This window comes from Dreissena polymorpha, chromosome 9, assembly GCF_020536995.1.
Source record: "Dreissena polymorpha isolate Duluth1 chromosome 9, UMN_Dpol_1.0, whole genome shotgun sequence".
NCBI lineage: Eukaryota > Metazoa > Mollusca > Bivalvia > Myida > Dreissenidae > Dreissena > Dreissena polymorpha.
This window is the reverse complement of record NC_068363.1, coordinates 61,413,257-61,428,632: the sequence shown is the minus strand read 5'-3', so window position 1 is coordinate 61,428,632 and position 15,376 is coordinate 61,413,257. Positions and strand designations below refer to the sequence as shown.

Below are 15,376 nucleotides of genomic sequence, written 5' to 3'. Positions count from 1 at the left end.
CAAAGTTGACTTAATATTAATTAAATCAATATTTTTTATTATAACAAACCAAATCAGTCATAAACTTTTATGTGTAAACTGACTGCTGATTTGTGATTAACAAAATCACCTAATACAATGATGCTGATCCATTTGTGTTGTTGTTGGTAAAATGCAGTTCAAACACATGGATAAATCTGCATCAAATGACTACCTGGAAACAACAACAACAAACTGATGGAAATATCATAGTAAAGAAGAATCACTATTGAATGCCCCAAATTCATGACGATATTTCACATAGCAACAATTTCAAAATTAACCCATAAGTGTTTCCTTGCAGTGTACTCAAATCGAGACAAAGGTATTATAATGCAACACAACCAGCTATGGTGGAACCACTACAAAGATAACATCATAACAGTAACATCACACCATATTAATTAGCTGCAAGACACCAGTCATTCACCATACATGCTCTTCTATGATCATGTCCCACTATAAGACCATGATGCTGTCCCATTATCAGACCATACACTGCCAAACAGCTGGCACTGTTTCATGCTGTAACGGTCTAGAGTTATCTGTCCTTGGCTCCCACTTTACTGAATACGGTAATAAGAAGTGACCTGATAATGATCTTTTAGTTGTAAGTACAAAATGTGAAATATTCTTCACATTTTCTAAATTTGGAATTTGGAACAGACACATATTCATTTGGAATAATTGTTTTTATAACAAATATTTCACAAAGATCCTTTCAAATTTAATGTACTTGCTTAAATAATTAATACCAAATGCATTTAATCGTCATCATAATGACGATGATCACCATCATCATAACCATTATCGAATGAACACCACCACCACCACATTGTCATCATCAATATTATTATCATTGTCATCACCATCACCAAAACCATCATCATCATTAGCAGCAGCAGCATCACCATCATCACTATTATGTAATTTCAATGGTTATAACAAAACCACACTTTACAAAACCATAACAGAATCAATACAGAGGGCTATATAGTGTTTTGGGAGGCAGAATTGTCAAAACTGAATGAATGTTCATTATAATCTTTCTGATAAAATATAGTTTTTCATCATACGCAATATTAATTTATTCCAACATACAGGAAGATCCGTATATAATTCTGCTTTTAACAAGAAAATGAGCAGCCTTGCATTAACAACAGGTAGTGTTCACATATGTAACAATCATTTTTAATGATACCCATAAAGATATAATAAATTCATCTGTATCCTATTGCAATTTGTGGTATTCAAGTTAATAGTACCGTTCCTTGTAATATCACCTTTCAAGAGGCAGATTTATTTTCATAATTTTAACACGTAAACAAATCCATGACACTGTAGTATTCCAAATACCTTCACAGGTTGGTGCTTCATATAAATGGTCTGATTAGTAAATGAAACAAGTACAAATCATGCAGTGAACATATTAAAACCTGTTTTCAGTTCTTTTTCATTACTATTCCCATTCAACTCCAATATTAAATAGAGCTACATACTTTAAAACTTTCATAAAGAACAAATTGCATTATTTTAATAACTTATCAACTTTTATTCCATGGCATAGTACTTAAACAAAGTACTCACCTGTTACATTTATATATAATATAATATACATTACAAATCTATATCTATGGTAAAACATATAGATCTGTAAGAAAATGTGACTCAAACAAACTTAGATAAACATACACTTTTACATTATTAGGTTAAAATACTCAATTCTAAAGCACTATCTATGCATATTACTTGTAAATCACAAACATAACATTTTTAATCAACCTTACAGGTAACTGTAATTACAAAACACTTTCAAGTTCCCAACACCACAGTATTATATGACATGTCCTGATGTTGATGAACAATGTATGCTCAATAATTTTCTACAAAACAGTATAACATAACATAAAACAATAGATCTCCAATCAATGATCACATATGAAAACCTAAAATACTGACCACACACCAATGTCTGTCAATTAAGACCACACTCGTTAGATGCTGCATCCCTAGCAGTTATCACGTCTTACCCACCATTTCAGCTCCAAGAGACTTGATTTCCGACATGTCACATGACTAACAATGCTGTAAGAATTGACCCAAAGACATATCTCGGCACACATATAGACAATTAGATATGTTAGCTCTGAACAGAGGGGGAGAATGATAGATATGTATTGAATAATCTGCAGCATCGCATCTATACAGCTCTGACATTTCCTACTCCAATCAATACTGATTATATTTCCTCTTTTTATGCCACACATTTGATGCATTTGTCTTTATCAGCAAGAAAATCAACAGCCAATACTTATTAAGCATCAAGTGTACAATATCAATTTGCGCACCGCCATTTTCCCTCCACTTGCTAAAAATAGCTGAAGACATGAATCTTATTAAGCTGCTGACCGTAAAGTCGCTCAAAAATAGCCTTATAATAGCAGAGTACACAATTAAGCTATTACATTAAATCTGAAAAACTCCACAATATTTGAACAAAAAACGTATATTAATAAAGTACTTAAACTTACCCGATAAAGATTTATTCACGTTTAACACTGCTTCCATCTTGATTTGCCATCCTTTTAATCAGTAAGAGTTTTGCCACTTTCTTATTGTAATTCCCAAGCGGTGAAATGACAATCTACTAACATCAAAGACCAATAGAAATTAAGCGAGCTTTCTAAATACACTATTGTCAATGTTTAATCCGGAGGTCACCAAAGGGGATTGAGTTTAGTAAGAAGCTACTGGTCTCTTGTTTTCGATATTAAGTGAGAAATTCCAATATCTGATGTTCATTAATCGTGGTGGGTAAAATTTAGAATGCAACATGTACATCAATTATATCTTTTCAAATCCAGTAATGAATAAATTGTATACCTCAGTGAAAGGCAGTTGAGAAAAACTTTACAAATCAACCGAGGGATTCAAATGAAGACTATTCATTACAATCAGAGAATAAAATATGCGTTCAACTTTTACAATTAAGATTATAATATGAAAAGATAAAGCTAGCTTTATCGGAAGCCATTAAAAGTTTAAGATTCTAAACAAATTCACAGTGGGTTGTCCATAGCAACACTTTTTTTAATCGGATAACATTTTAAGATGATGATGGGGTAGACATGAAGAGATCAGTATAATTTATCACGTAGAATTTTTGATGAGGTTTAATGACTTTGAAAGAAATTAGACCTTAGTAACAAACGGGTCCAAATTAATGTCGGCACAATGAAGGAAGCTATAAACGGGAGAAGTTTATACGTTTATACATTCTCCTTGTTCATTTACCTGTAACAAACTGAGATCTACAAATAACAATGGCATAAATATATGCATTACCAACACCTTTATCAGCATGCATGAAGTGTTATAAAATGTATAGGTCTGAAAACTTTTAATTTATTCAATGCAGGGAAGATGTTTGCTCTACATGATAAAAGGTAATAATAATCTGATAGCATTAATTTAGTTTGAACCTATTTATTTTAGCTTGAATACATTTAGCTTGAAAGCCTAGGGCTTATTCAGTCACCCTCCATCCCTTTTCCTTCGAAGAACCAGTACCTGTTGTCTTTCCAAAGATATTTATGAGAACACTCCAAGAGTGGGGATTGACCCCGTGATCTATAGGGAACAAAACGGCATCATATGAGCAACGTTCTAAGAAAACTTGGCTTAATGCATGTGCGTAAAGTGTCGTCCCAGATTAGCCTGTGCAGTCCGCACAGGCTAATCAGGGACAACACTTTCCGCTTTTATGGTATTTTTAGTTTCAAGGAAGTCCCAAGATTAGACGGAAAGTGTCGTCCTTAATAAGCCTGTTCAGACTGCACAGGATAATCTGGGACGACACTTGACGCACATGCATTAAGCCCAGTTTGCTCAGAACAGAACTCATATGATGAGCGTGCTGATCGAAATTAATTTTTCTTTGCTTAAATAACATAAGATTGAGATTTTAATATTCCTTCAAAAAGTAAATACCCGGTAGTCAGATCCAGGTCTGCAATGTTGCAGAAACGCATAAGGCAATATGTTCTGAAATGAATGGCAAACAATGATACTTCTGCTGGCTCAAACAAATCGTTTATATGACTTCTTTTCCTCCAACTTAAAAGAACATTGCACAGCTTTGTATAACAATATTTTATTAATATTTATGCAACTGGAATGAGAACTTCATTTGAATATGATACGCTGAGGTTGGGGACTCCCTTTTTGCATTGTAGTAGTAATAAAACGCTAATTGTGTTATTTAACCATATGAAGATCAGTGAATATTGTGATACACTAGAAAACATATGTCTATGTAGATCTACCCATTAAATTTTCATAAGTTAACAGGAACATTTTGAAAATGTTCAAATAACTTTTTACAAGTTTCAAAAAGTTAGGAAATGAAGACCCTTACAAAATACAGTTTAACAAATATAGACATTTTTTATATGTTCACAAGTTTCAACATTCAGAAATATAATGCTTCTGTATAGCTATCAAAACTTGTTTGTTGGGTAGAAATATCTGTCAAACTGTGTAAGACAGGACACTTAATTACTTTTCTATCTCAAGGAATCAAAAATCATATCTATGGATTCTATTTAAGACCCTCAACAAAACTTTACACCATCCATTATTAAATTTTTCATTTTCTTAAAAGCCTAAAAGCCGTCTTGGACTAAAACCTTTTAGGTTCGATTCATTAGCTAAATGAGACGATTGAACAATGCTTGGATCTTGATCTAAATAAGAGTGTTTATTCAAGAACAATTTAATATAAACGCGAACAAATATGGCGCTAAACAAATATCAGAGGGTCTCAGTAATCAAACATAAATTCAATCAGTCATTTACGACGAAAATATATTCCTTTGTGGAGCATAGGATGTTTAAACTAAAACATTACAGAGAGCTTAAGTGGACCTTGGCTGATAAAGCCACCAAATAGAAGAGTAACAAAAACTATTGAAATTTCAACAAACAAAAGTTTCAGCCAATAATAATGACTAAAATAAATTAATCACACGGTTTACAATTATGGCTTTAATAGAATATTTCCTAACTGCCTGGGAACAGGGTGTTAGCGTCATTGTATTTTCTTTCTTTTATGCTGCCACAGACAATGGCGACTTAATGTGTAAATACTAATGAAAAGAATTCTAAGACCATAAAAGCCCATTAACAGCAAAGAACCAACATTAGACTTTCTTGTTTTTCCGTTGCAATCAATTTTCCGTTCATATACATGTTAAGGGTAAAATAAGGTAAGCAAATAAGTTACAAATCATTACTTGAAATTGTTCTATGTGCCTTAAATTTGGAGATATTGTTCCGGATGCCAATGTCAGATTGAATGAGGTACACAAACTCAAAGTAACATCAACTCATGAGAGTTGTAGTCTCAAACATGCTCTTAAGCTTGTTACATGGGTAAAGCTATTAGTCTTGAAAACCATCGATCAATACCCATGTAATCATCGCCATCATCATCATTTACATACAATAATCCAAATTTAATATACTGTTTAATCTTGTTTTTTGCTATTATTATTATTGTTGCTGTTTTTGGTATTTTCATGTTCATATTAATTATTAATATTACTTTTTCAAATCATCATCATGTTTCTTTATTAACTAGCACAATTTTATGTATTTATGGCATAAATTGAAGCATTCTAGAGTCTAGACCCACCTTAACCATTAGCGCTCACAATTCTTATTTGTAGCAAAATGCCAATTTTCCAGAAGTACCACATTAATTTTCACTGAAATATGAATCCTTAAAAAAGTATATATTAAAATAATTGGAGACACGACAATATATTTTGATGTTATTATTGATATTAACTTCATTAAAACTTATTGATATCAATGCCTTAAACTGCCAGAAACTCTATATCTTATAGAAATGTTTTGAGGAAATAATGAATTCTTGTACTTTCACTTGCGGCTCATAAATCAGAAAGACCGTCACGAAAAACCAAAGAAAAGAAAATGTTCACGCTTTTAACAGCCATTGTCTTTGACAAATACATGAAGACAGACTAAAATTGGAATCATACGTAAGACAAAGTCCGGATTCAAGAATTTATGAGATTTCAACTTGAGACAAATAATTCATTACCGAGAAATGATTCATCGCCATTTTCTCTCCCCAGTAATTTAGTTTTGTGCCCCGCTGAATATTATCACAAGACAAGCATTGCATGTATACTCCAATTAATCAAATTTCTCACATCGAATTGACATCAGCCAAACTTGAGGACTTTTGTCTGCTTAAAAATCAATGTATTTGCAAGAAAACATATTAGAATCGTTTCCCGAAGTACTTATTGTATTTTAAACTACATGAACCTTACAATTAATGTTCCGAAAGCAATTAAATTAGAAGAGGAGAACACATTATGCTTTTATTGTTTTTGCAGCCGTTTTAGACTTCTTTGTAGCCTATAGATCAAAAATATAATTCTTCGCTCTGGCTGCACAACTATTGAACGCTTTGTATATAGCAATAATTCTTGTGCCCATTTTATGCAAGTTTCTACAGCACCATTGTCTTGTTGCTATGGCAACCTAAATATTTCATCCAGTGTCATTAAATATAGACAATTATGATTGTAAATTACAATATAGGCTGTTGCTTATGATTGATCTGAATCACAACTAATTACTTTCTGTATTCTTTTAAAACAGAGATTTAAAGCAGATTAATTTTTTAATTGGTATAACATGTTGCTTTACACAAATATTTAATTTCTTTCAAATATATATGACTAAGTAATTTGTAGAGTAATTTAATAACTGTATCGCACAAAGGGCACATACTCTGCCAATTACAGTTCAGAGGACAATTTTTAGTTGTCTCCCTTAAACAGATCATCTTTTCAAATTGGAAAGTCATGCAGATATCATCAGTGTATGTTGCATCTAATCTTTTCACACTTATCACTCATTTCACAACACCATATCACACTGACACATTGGAATACAGAAAACATTATAAAAGAATAAAGACATTTCAAGCATAAAGCATGTTTTTGTGAGCTATTTTGTCAGTGTTTTGCAGTTTCAAAATGTAACTAAATATAATTTACTGCTTTATATTTATATTTTCTTATTTTTATACAATATAATTACACAATATAAATTTATAAGACATGTTTCATGTTATTAGGAAGGAAAGACATTACTAAATAATATATTCTCAACCACTAGATGAATAATATTTAATCCAATGACCTCAAAACACTTTTTTGTTAAAAATAAATTATAATTTTTCATGCCATCAAACACTTATACATAAGTATAATATTAAATCTATAAAGAATTAAAACAAAATGTCATTGCATCACCCCAAAACATTTCCATGATAAATTCATTGAACTTCATTTGAAAGTACAGATGTATTTTTTAAATGTAATATTTCAAATTATTCATGTTCATATTAGATGCGCAGTGTACTACTAGATGCTTAGCACAAGGGAAAGATGATACAAGTAGCATTATGTGATAATGGATGCAACAGCATAGCTCCAGACCAGAATCTGAAAGTGCGCAGTCTGGAAAGGAGCTATCCTGTCCGCTAGGAGGTTACATGGTCTCATTAGAAGACAGCATTGCACCTGAATGCACAGGCTGGTCTGAAGCTATGCTGGCCACAAATGGCACAAGACCCAGTGTTCATGGCATGATATACATAAGGTTGACTCTGGCAATGGGATTTGTACTTCTGACCACTAGACAAAAAAGAAAAACCTTTCTGTTTCTGTAAATGTGTTTAATGGACTAGATAGGCAGCCATAAGCCTTTTTTAACAACAACAAATATATATTCATGATTGATCTGACCTTGGTGTCAGTCTTTGATTTAAAGGCATCTACTGTTAAGTTACTAAAAATGAAAAAAAAAGATAAAGGCCACCAGTTTGTCTAAAGTTATTTTCCAAGGATCCCAAATACATTAATAGTTCAACTTTGTGCTATTTAAGTTACCATAGAAATATAAACCTATAATTGGTCAATGCAGTTCTTGATAAGCAAGTATCTATCAGCCAATTGATGGCCCAACAACTGTCTTATTCAAGAGGTGGCCATAAAAATCAAAATCAACAAAACTCCAATTAAACCTATATATTAACATGTAAAGATTTTAAAGAAATTAGTGTCTGAAAATAATTTTTAATTCATTTCATTACTTATCAAGTTTGTTTTTGGAATTTGTAATTTGAAGTAAATGAAAATACTGTACTTTCGTTGATAATATGATATTCAGCGTCTTAATTTATAAACTTAACACAATGCACTTAAAATATATAAAATTGTGAAACATTCATAAGTTACTTATTTACAAGTCATTAAACTTTCAGAACATCAACGTGATCTACAAAAGATTTAAACAAAACTTGAATTAATCGCTGTAGTCAAGTGGAAAGAACATGTTATACATCAGGTTTTTAATTTGTATTCATAAACCAGCATCACTAATTTATTGAAGTTTCCCCTAAACTTAAATGCTCAGTTTCGCATAAAGAATTGTATTCGACAATTTTGGGGTAGATATTTGTAATTATCGCTTCAGGACATATTTACACGACTGAATAACCATTGTAATTAATAGCTGAATAAATGATGTGGTCCTTTCAATGTACAAAAATATTTGTGATGTTAAAATTGTTAATTCACGACATGTTTGTATAAATGTAGCTCAGGGAAATTTGTTATCTTGTTAATTTATGCTCCAATCTAGCCCACTATTTTCAAGTATTTTTCTTAATGTTTTTTAGTTAATTTCCCAATCACAACTTGAAACTTTTCCTCTTACACTTGATTTTGAAAAGTAAGATTTTATATCAGAAAAATAAAAACTTACACTATTTTGAAGAATGTGGTAACATGGTGAATTTGATAAAGTGTTTATAGCTTAGCACAAGAAGCCCATTTTAAGCATCTCTCTAAATATATAAGTTAAATAAACATAAACGGTTTGAGCTTTTACTTTTAACACAAAATCTATCAAATAACCACATGCATGCTTTGAAGTGTCATAAAAACAATTATTTTGCCAAATTAATTAACAGCCAATTTTCTCTACATATTCTACTAATCAGTTTAATTGAATAAAATGACCTTGTAGACTAAAGAAACAACAACTTCATTACATATCCTGGTTCAAGAAAAACTAGGCTTTAAGCATGAGCACAAAATGTCATCCCATATTAGCCTGCGCTGTTTGCACAGGCTAATCAGGGACAACACTTTCCGCCTACTCTGAATTTTCGTTTAGAAGATACCTCTTTAAACAAATAATTTATATAAAACCAGAAAGTGCTGTCTCTTATTAGCCTGTGCAGACTGCACAGGCTTATCTGGGACAAAACTTAAGGCACATGTATAAAGCCCATTTATTACAGAATACGACTCATATTACAAAATACACTTACTAGAGGAAGGTGTGTTGGCGTCGTCATCAAACTTCATGCTGTCGATGTCCATGGCAACCTTGACCTGGAAGATGTCCCCAATATCAACTTCCAGTTGACCTGTTTCCTTCATCTCAAGCTGCTTCAGGCCTTCGCTGTGCAGGTGCTGCACCGAATGCACGTGCTGCATTAGCCCCAGCTTGGTCCGAGCATTGAACTTGCACAGGCTGCAGTGGTAATACTTCTCCTTCTTGGTGACACGAATTTCCTGCTGCTGAAGGTGGCAGAACAGTTGGGCGCTTGCCTCATGTCGGGGGTTCCCCGTGTGGATCTGAAGCTTGTGGATGCTGTTTGTGTAGTAGTCGCAGCAGTTGCAGCGGACCTGGATAGGGTTGCTGACATTGAGGTACTTGAGCCGCCATTCATTGGTCGCTCCTCCCTCTTTGATGTGGTTGACAAGCTGCAGACGTTGGATGTGTTTGTCAGTCTTGCAGTGGAGCTGAAAGTTGGCCTTCAGGGTAGTCTTATATTGGCACAGGCTGCACATGTAGGTCCCATTGGCAACGGTTATGTTTTCCCCTTCATGGGCCTTTGTGCGGTCCATTTGAAGATGCTGATGGAGGGATTCCAAAGAGTCCGTCCCGAACACATTACACACGCTGCATTGAAACAGACGATTCACGTCTGTAAGGTCAGTGGGACCATTTGGACCGCTAGGCCCCACTGTGTGATGGCCATTTTCTTTGCTCAGGTCGACGGGAGCTTCAGGAAATCCAGTGGGCAGTCCCCCCATCATCATGGACCCCTCATACGGGAATGTGATGCCACCCGGGATTGGCCCTGTGAGCCCCAGGAAGGAAGGGTCCTGCTGCAGCATTACCAGTTGGTTCATCTGGTGCAGCTGCATGTCCCTCTGCATATGCTTCATGTTCTGCTGCAGAACCATCATGTTGTGAGTGTGCTTCTCACTCGTCATGTGGATGCGCAGATTCCTCGCCACGTTCGTCTCATAATTGCAGACGTCACATCTCCATGTTGGCTTGGGTTTCCCCTTCTTCATGTCCTGCTGTTGCTGACTGGACTGTTGTTGGTGCTGATGGCTCTGATATTGTTGGAGCAGTTGCTGGTGTGGTGGCGCGGACTTTGTTGCTGTTGGTGACGGAGGTGGAAGAGTGGGAGTGTGAGACCGTGGGGGATTGGGATGAGACTGCAGCTGATGTGGACCTACCATAGCACTATGTTTGGTGAACTGGGCCATGTCTGTCCCACTGTTGGCAAGATCTTGAACATTGTTGAGGTGCTTATCTGACTGCATGTGTATACTAAGATTACCTTTAGTCGTGGTGGAATAGTTGCAAACCTCACAACGATACGGTTTGTATCCACATGAGTAGCTTTCCCCGCGAGCCAACCTAGGATGCGTCTGATTGGTCAGACAGTACATACACTTCTGGTCGCCCTCTGGGTGCTTCTCTTTCATGTGAATCTCAAGGGTCTCCTGGTATTTGTAATGCCAATTGCACTTGGGGCATTTCAATGTCTTGCATGAGTTTCTGGAATGCATCATGGTCATGTGACCTCCTAGAGACTGGGAGGAGCTTAAGATCATATCACAGCTTGGGCATTCAGCCCCAGGAGCACGACCATTGGGGTGATCCTCACAGACACCAAAGTAGTTCCTCTGGCTGGGGGAAAATGGAGGCAAAAATGACTTAGGCGACTCAGAACTGATGTCCATGTCTTGCATGTACTTTTGTGCAGGTGTCATAGGAAAGCTGGATTGTGAGTTAGAATCCTCACTGTCATTATAGTCAGACTTTTGATGTTTGTATTGGTCATTTGGATCAGATTGTTTGGTCTGAGGATTGGCAATCAAACCCTGGGGACTGTCAATTTCATATTTAGATCCAGCAAGTTGGTTTCTAATGTCATGTATTGACAGGTCCTTCCCTTGTTTCTGCTCTTGCTGTGACCTAACAGAATGTTCACACATGTCAGAAATCTTTGGTTTCGTGTAAACATAGCTTACACTCGTAGTTTCCTTGGCAAGATTTGCTTTTTCGCTTATTTTGGCATTACAATTCACCTTTGTTTCAGTCTCTGAATTAGAGGATTTGATTGGCTCAAGAAATGACATAAGTGGTTCTTTATCTTTTCCAATACCCTGAATAATTGCCGAAGAATTCTTCTGTGACATGATGTCTTTCTCTTCATTAGACAACTCCATACCATGCTCAGTAGTGGCATGTGACATGAAAGACTTCACAAACCCGAATGAAAGTTTACAAATGAAGCACATGAGAATTGGCTTAGTGGGTACAGAGGGTGCACTCAATGATGAGGTCAATGACTTGAAAGCAGTAGATGTAGCAGCTGAGGTAGAATCTGAAGGAGAACTTCTTGAAGTCTGAGAAGTGTCCAGTGACATGTCTGATTTCCAAGACTTGCTATGTGTGCCTGAACGAAGATCATACACCCTGTAGCTGTGCATGATAGGTGTAGCATGAGGTTTATAATGCAACATGAATGGATTACTCAAAAACGAGTTTGGATTTCTTGGAACAAAAAATGCATTGTCTATATGGGGGATTTCATTTTCATGACAAGAGTTGTTGTCTTTGCCTTTTTTATCTACTATAGCACCTTCTTTCTTTGGAAAGTCAATGATCATTTCTAGCTCACTATCCGAGTCTCCTTCAATGATGTACGCTGAGCCATCATGGTTATACACAATCTTACCATCAAAGCTTTCCACATCACTTAAATCCTTATGGACAGCAGCTGTTTCATCATCTCTATCTCCTGTCCCACTCTGAACACTTTTATTCCCAGCACAGGTATGATCCATATAATCCTGCAAATTCTGGAATTCGGCGTCACAGTTCCCGCACTCAACCAAGTCCTCATTATCCGATGACTCCTCGTCATGCACATTTGCATTCCCTGCACGGAATTTTATGCATTTTTCATTGTCTCGACTTACAGTAGAGTTGACTCCACCTGAAGCATCATGACTATCACATTTAGAAATATCACTAGCACTTTCACCGCTTTTTCTATCGTCAGAGCTAATACTGTCAATGTCGAACTTTTCTTCAAAAGTCTTAATTGAACTGTTAACATCGAATTTAGCTCCCAAGACTGGAGTGGAATGGCTTACATTTAATACTGTATTAGCGTGTGAAGAAAGGTTGAAGACAGGTGTTGCAGAAGCGGGGAAGGCAAAATTAAATGGTTCCACATGATTGTCATCCGCAAAGAGACGACCACTGCTATTGGTTGGCCCCTGAAAAGGGCTGGTGGATTCTAAAGCCATCTTAACTTCCTCTTGAAAGCTGATTGGATGATTCTTTCATTGTCATGGGAACCTCAATCATTCTGCGATCTGAAAATACAACAGACTTAACAATTGAACAATATAATAACACATTAATTTAAGATGAATTTTTAAAATTATTTTTTTCATTTTTTCAACATAATTAATCACAATACACACTGTAAATATAAGAATACAATACAAAGAACACAAAAACACACAATCTTTCACAACTTTGTAAAAGTTTCATAAAAAATAAAAGTTGAACAAGTAATGTCAATCTAGATTATTAGGGCATTGAAATAAAATATATTTTTGTAACACAATGTGCGTCATTAAAGGTTTGGTAATAAATACAATTCTGTAACAAAACATTTCATAGTGTACAAAAGAAGTTTTATAATATATCATTTAACAGATTGCAGTTCTGTCATAAAATCAGCACTTTCCTGAGCATTCAGCAACAACAAAAAAACACACTGATTATAGATGTGACATCTAAAAAAAATATATACATATTTTGTTACAATTGTTGGTTATAGATCAATGAATTACAAATCATACTTTATTTCTTTCAAAAACATTTTATCTCACTACAATTTTATGTCACTTGCATACAATAAATTGATGAAATTATTTTTTTCCATTATATCCACCGTTAATTGAAATCTGATACAAACAAATAACTTCTGACATTTTTCAGGAAAGTAATTGAAGTTCAAAAGAGTTTAATATTAATTATACCTATAAATATTGCTTAGTAATAATAAAGTGAAAAAGGCAATGGATATTCACAGATTATTAAAAAACAAGTTTCATAGAAACTGGATATTTAATCAAAGTGATAATTGTCATTCCACTGTGCGACAGGTGGTCAATTTTTTCTAATGTACATGCACAATATGTCAAAGTCCATACATATTATTGAAGGTGCGCACATTAAAACGATAACAACATGCATTTGTCTCTGCAGTCTCAACAAATTAACCATTAATTTTCGAGGGAAAATAACTTTTTAAAATAATCATTTTAAAAGCAATTGAATCTCATTTCATAAAAGTATGTACCTTTGATTTACCTTGAACAATATATTAATCCTGTACTTCCCATTGAAAAATACAATTCAATTTTCTAAATTAAATAAGCCATTAAGTACAAATACAAAAGTGGTGTTGTTGATGTCCATTTGCAGACATTCAAATTCACTTGCTACAAAACACAATCTTCATAAATTATACTCTTCCAATTCAACAAACATCTTGATAGAAGCCACTAGCCATGGTTGGAGAACGTTCATCCTCAGATTAATGCAGATAAATAGAAAATGGGAGCCCCCCAGCCAAAATTAGCAACTCCTGGATGCTTGGTTACTTCACTGAAAACAATCAGGAGCCTGCTGAGCTTTTGAAACATGTTAAATTTCATTATAGTTTGCCAACACTGCAAAAAGGTAAATTGACACTTTCCCCTCAGCTTGACCACTGAAACCCCAGATTCTTTTCATCCAGAAATAATACAGGACAATTAAATACCCTGTGAAATGACAAATAACAATTAGCTGAAAAGAATTTGGTTGCCATGGCAACTATAATTTTGGCTGTGATTGAATTAGAAATTTTATGTGATGTAATTAGCAGTGTTACTTGTAATTGCCTACTTAACAATGGCAATCCACGGTCTACATGAAACTGGGCAGCGTAATTATCGCTGGACAATAGGTTACATAGCACTAAATTTACACTAGGGAATTAGGTTTTTACAATTTCACATGATGGTGAAAGAAGTGCCTTACACTGTGACAATCAAGTGTAAACAACAATTACTGGACATTTAAAATAATAATTGTTAAACAGTATCTGGAGTAAAACTGTTTCATGGCAATGATTAGTGACACTGCATAAACGTAGTATTTCACAAAGTAATTTTGTTATTTTTGCAGTCAAACATTCTTTAAATTTAAAATTACCACTGTATATATTTTAAAAGTCTGCCATTCAAATATGATTTTAATTAACCTATAAATGACGAGGTTTACCATAAATTACACTTTCAAAGAGCATGAATCACATATGTTTGAATAAAAAACTCTTAGCATTACTAAACTCAATAAAAAACATGCTTTTACTTTCATCATTTTAAGAATGGGCTCAAGTTGAACTTCATCATATTCTGATAAAAAAAGTCAATTTCATTTATATGCAATTGCATGAAATCCCATGAATGTGCTATTTCCAACCTTTTTTATTTTCCAAAATGTAAATGCATACCACAGTTTAAATTATGACTAATGTCTCTAATAGGTCTGAATGTCAAATGTACCACCAATTATTTTGTGATAACATGTTGTAGAGGCCTCATTTTAGACACATGAAATAGCTAATCAACCATAATAAAAGTAATCATCAAAAAGGGTAATAAGCTCGGAAAATATATAAAAGTAATCATTTTGCATCTCTAATAAAACTTATTTGTATCTTATGTTCACAATAAAAGCAGGAATGTTGTGAATACAGCAGCAATACAATATACCTACTGTACTGCACTTAAAGTAGCAGTATAATTCAAAAAATTCAAAAATACACTATAGCCATTACACTGTAACTCCAATATAACGCGGATGA

The 15,376-nt window shown here is 34.3% G+C and overlaps 1 protein-coding gene across 1 annotated transcript in view; it reads right to left on the bottom strand.

Annotated features, from left to right (window-relative positions):
* The window catches only part of LOC127846426 (zinc finger homeobox protein 3-like), a 124,753-nt gene that overhangs the window by 47,997 nt on the left and 61,380 nt on the right, over positions 1 to 15,376 (bottom strand). Inside the window, 1 exon segment of the mRNA XM_052377651.1 lies at positions 9,461 to 12,824. Within this exon segment, the coding sequence (XP_052233611.1) occupies positions 9,461 to 12,755 (3,295 nt within the window). The 5' untranslated portion in view covers positions 12,756 to 12,824.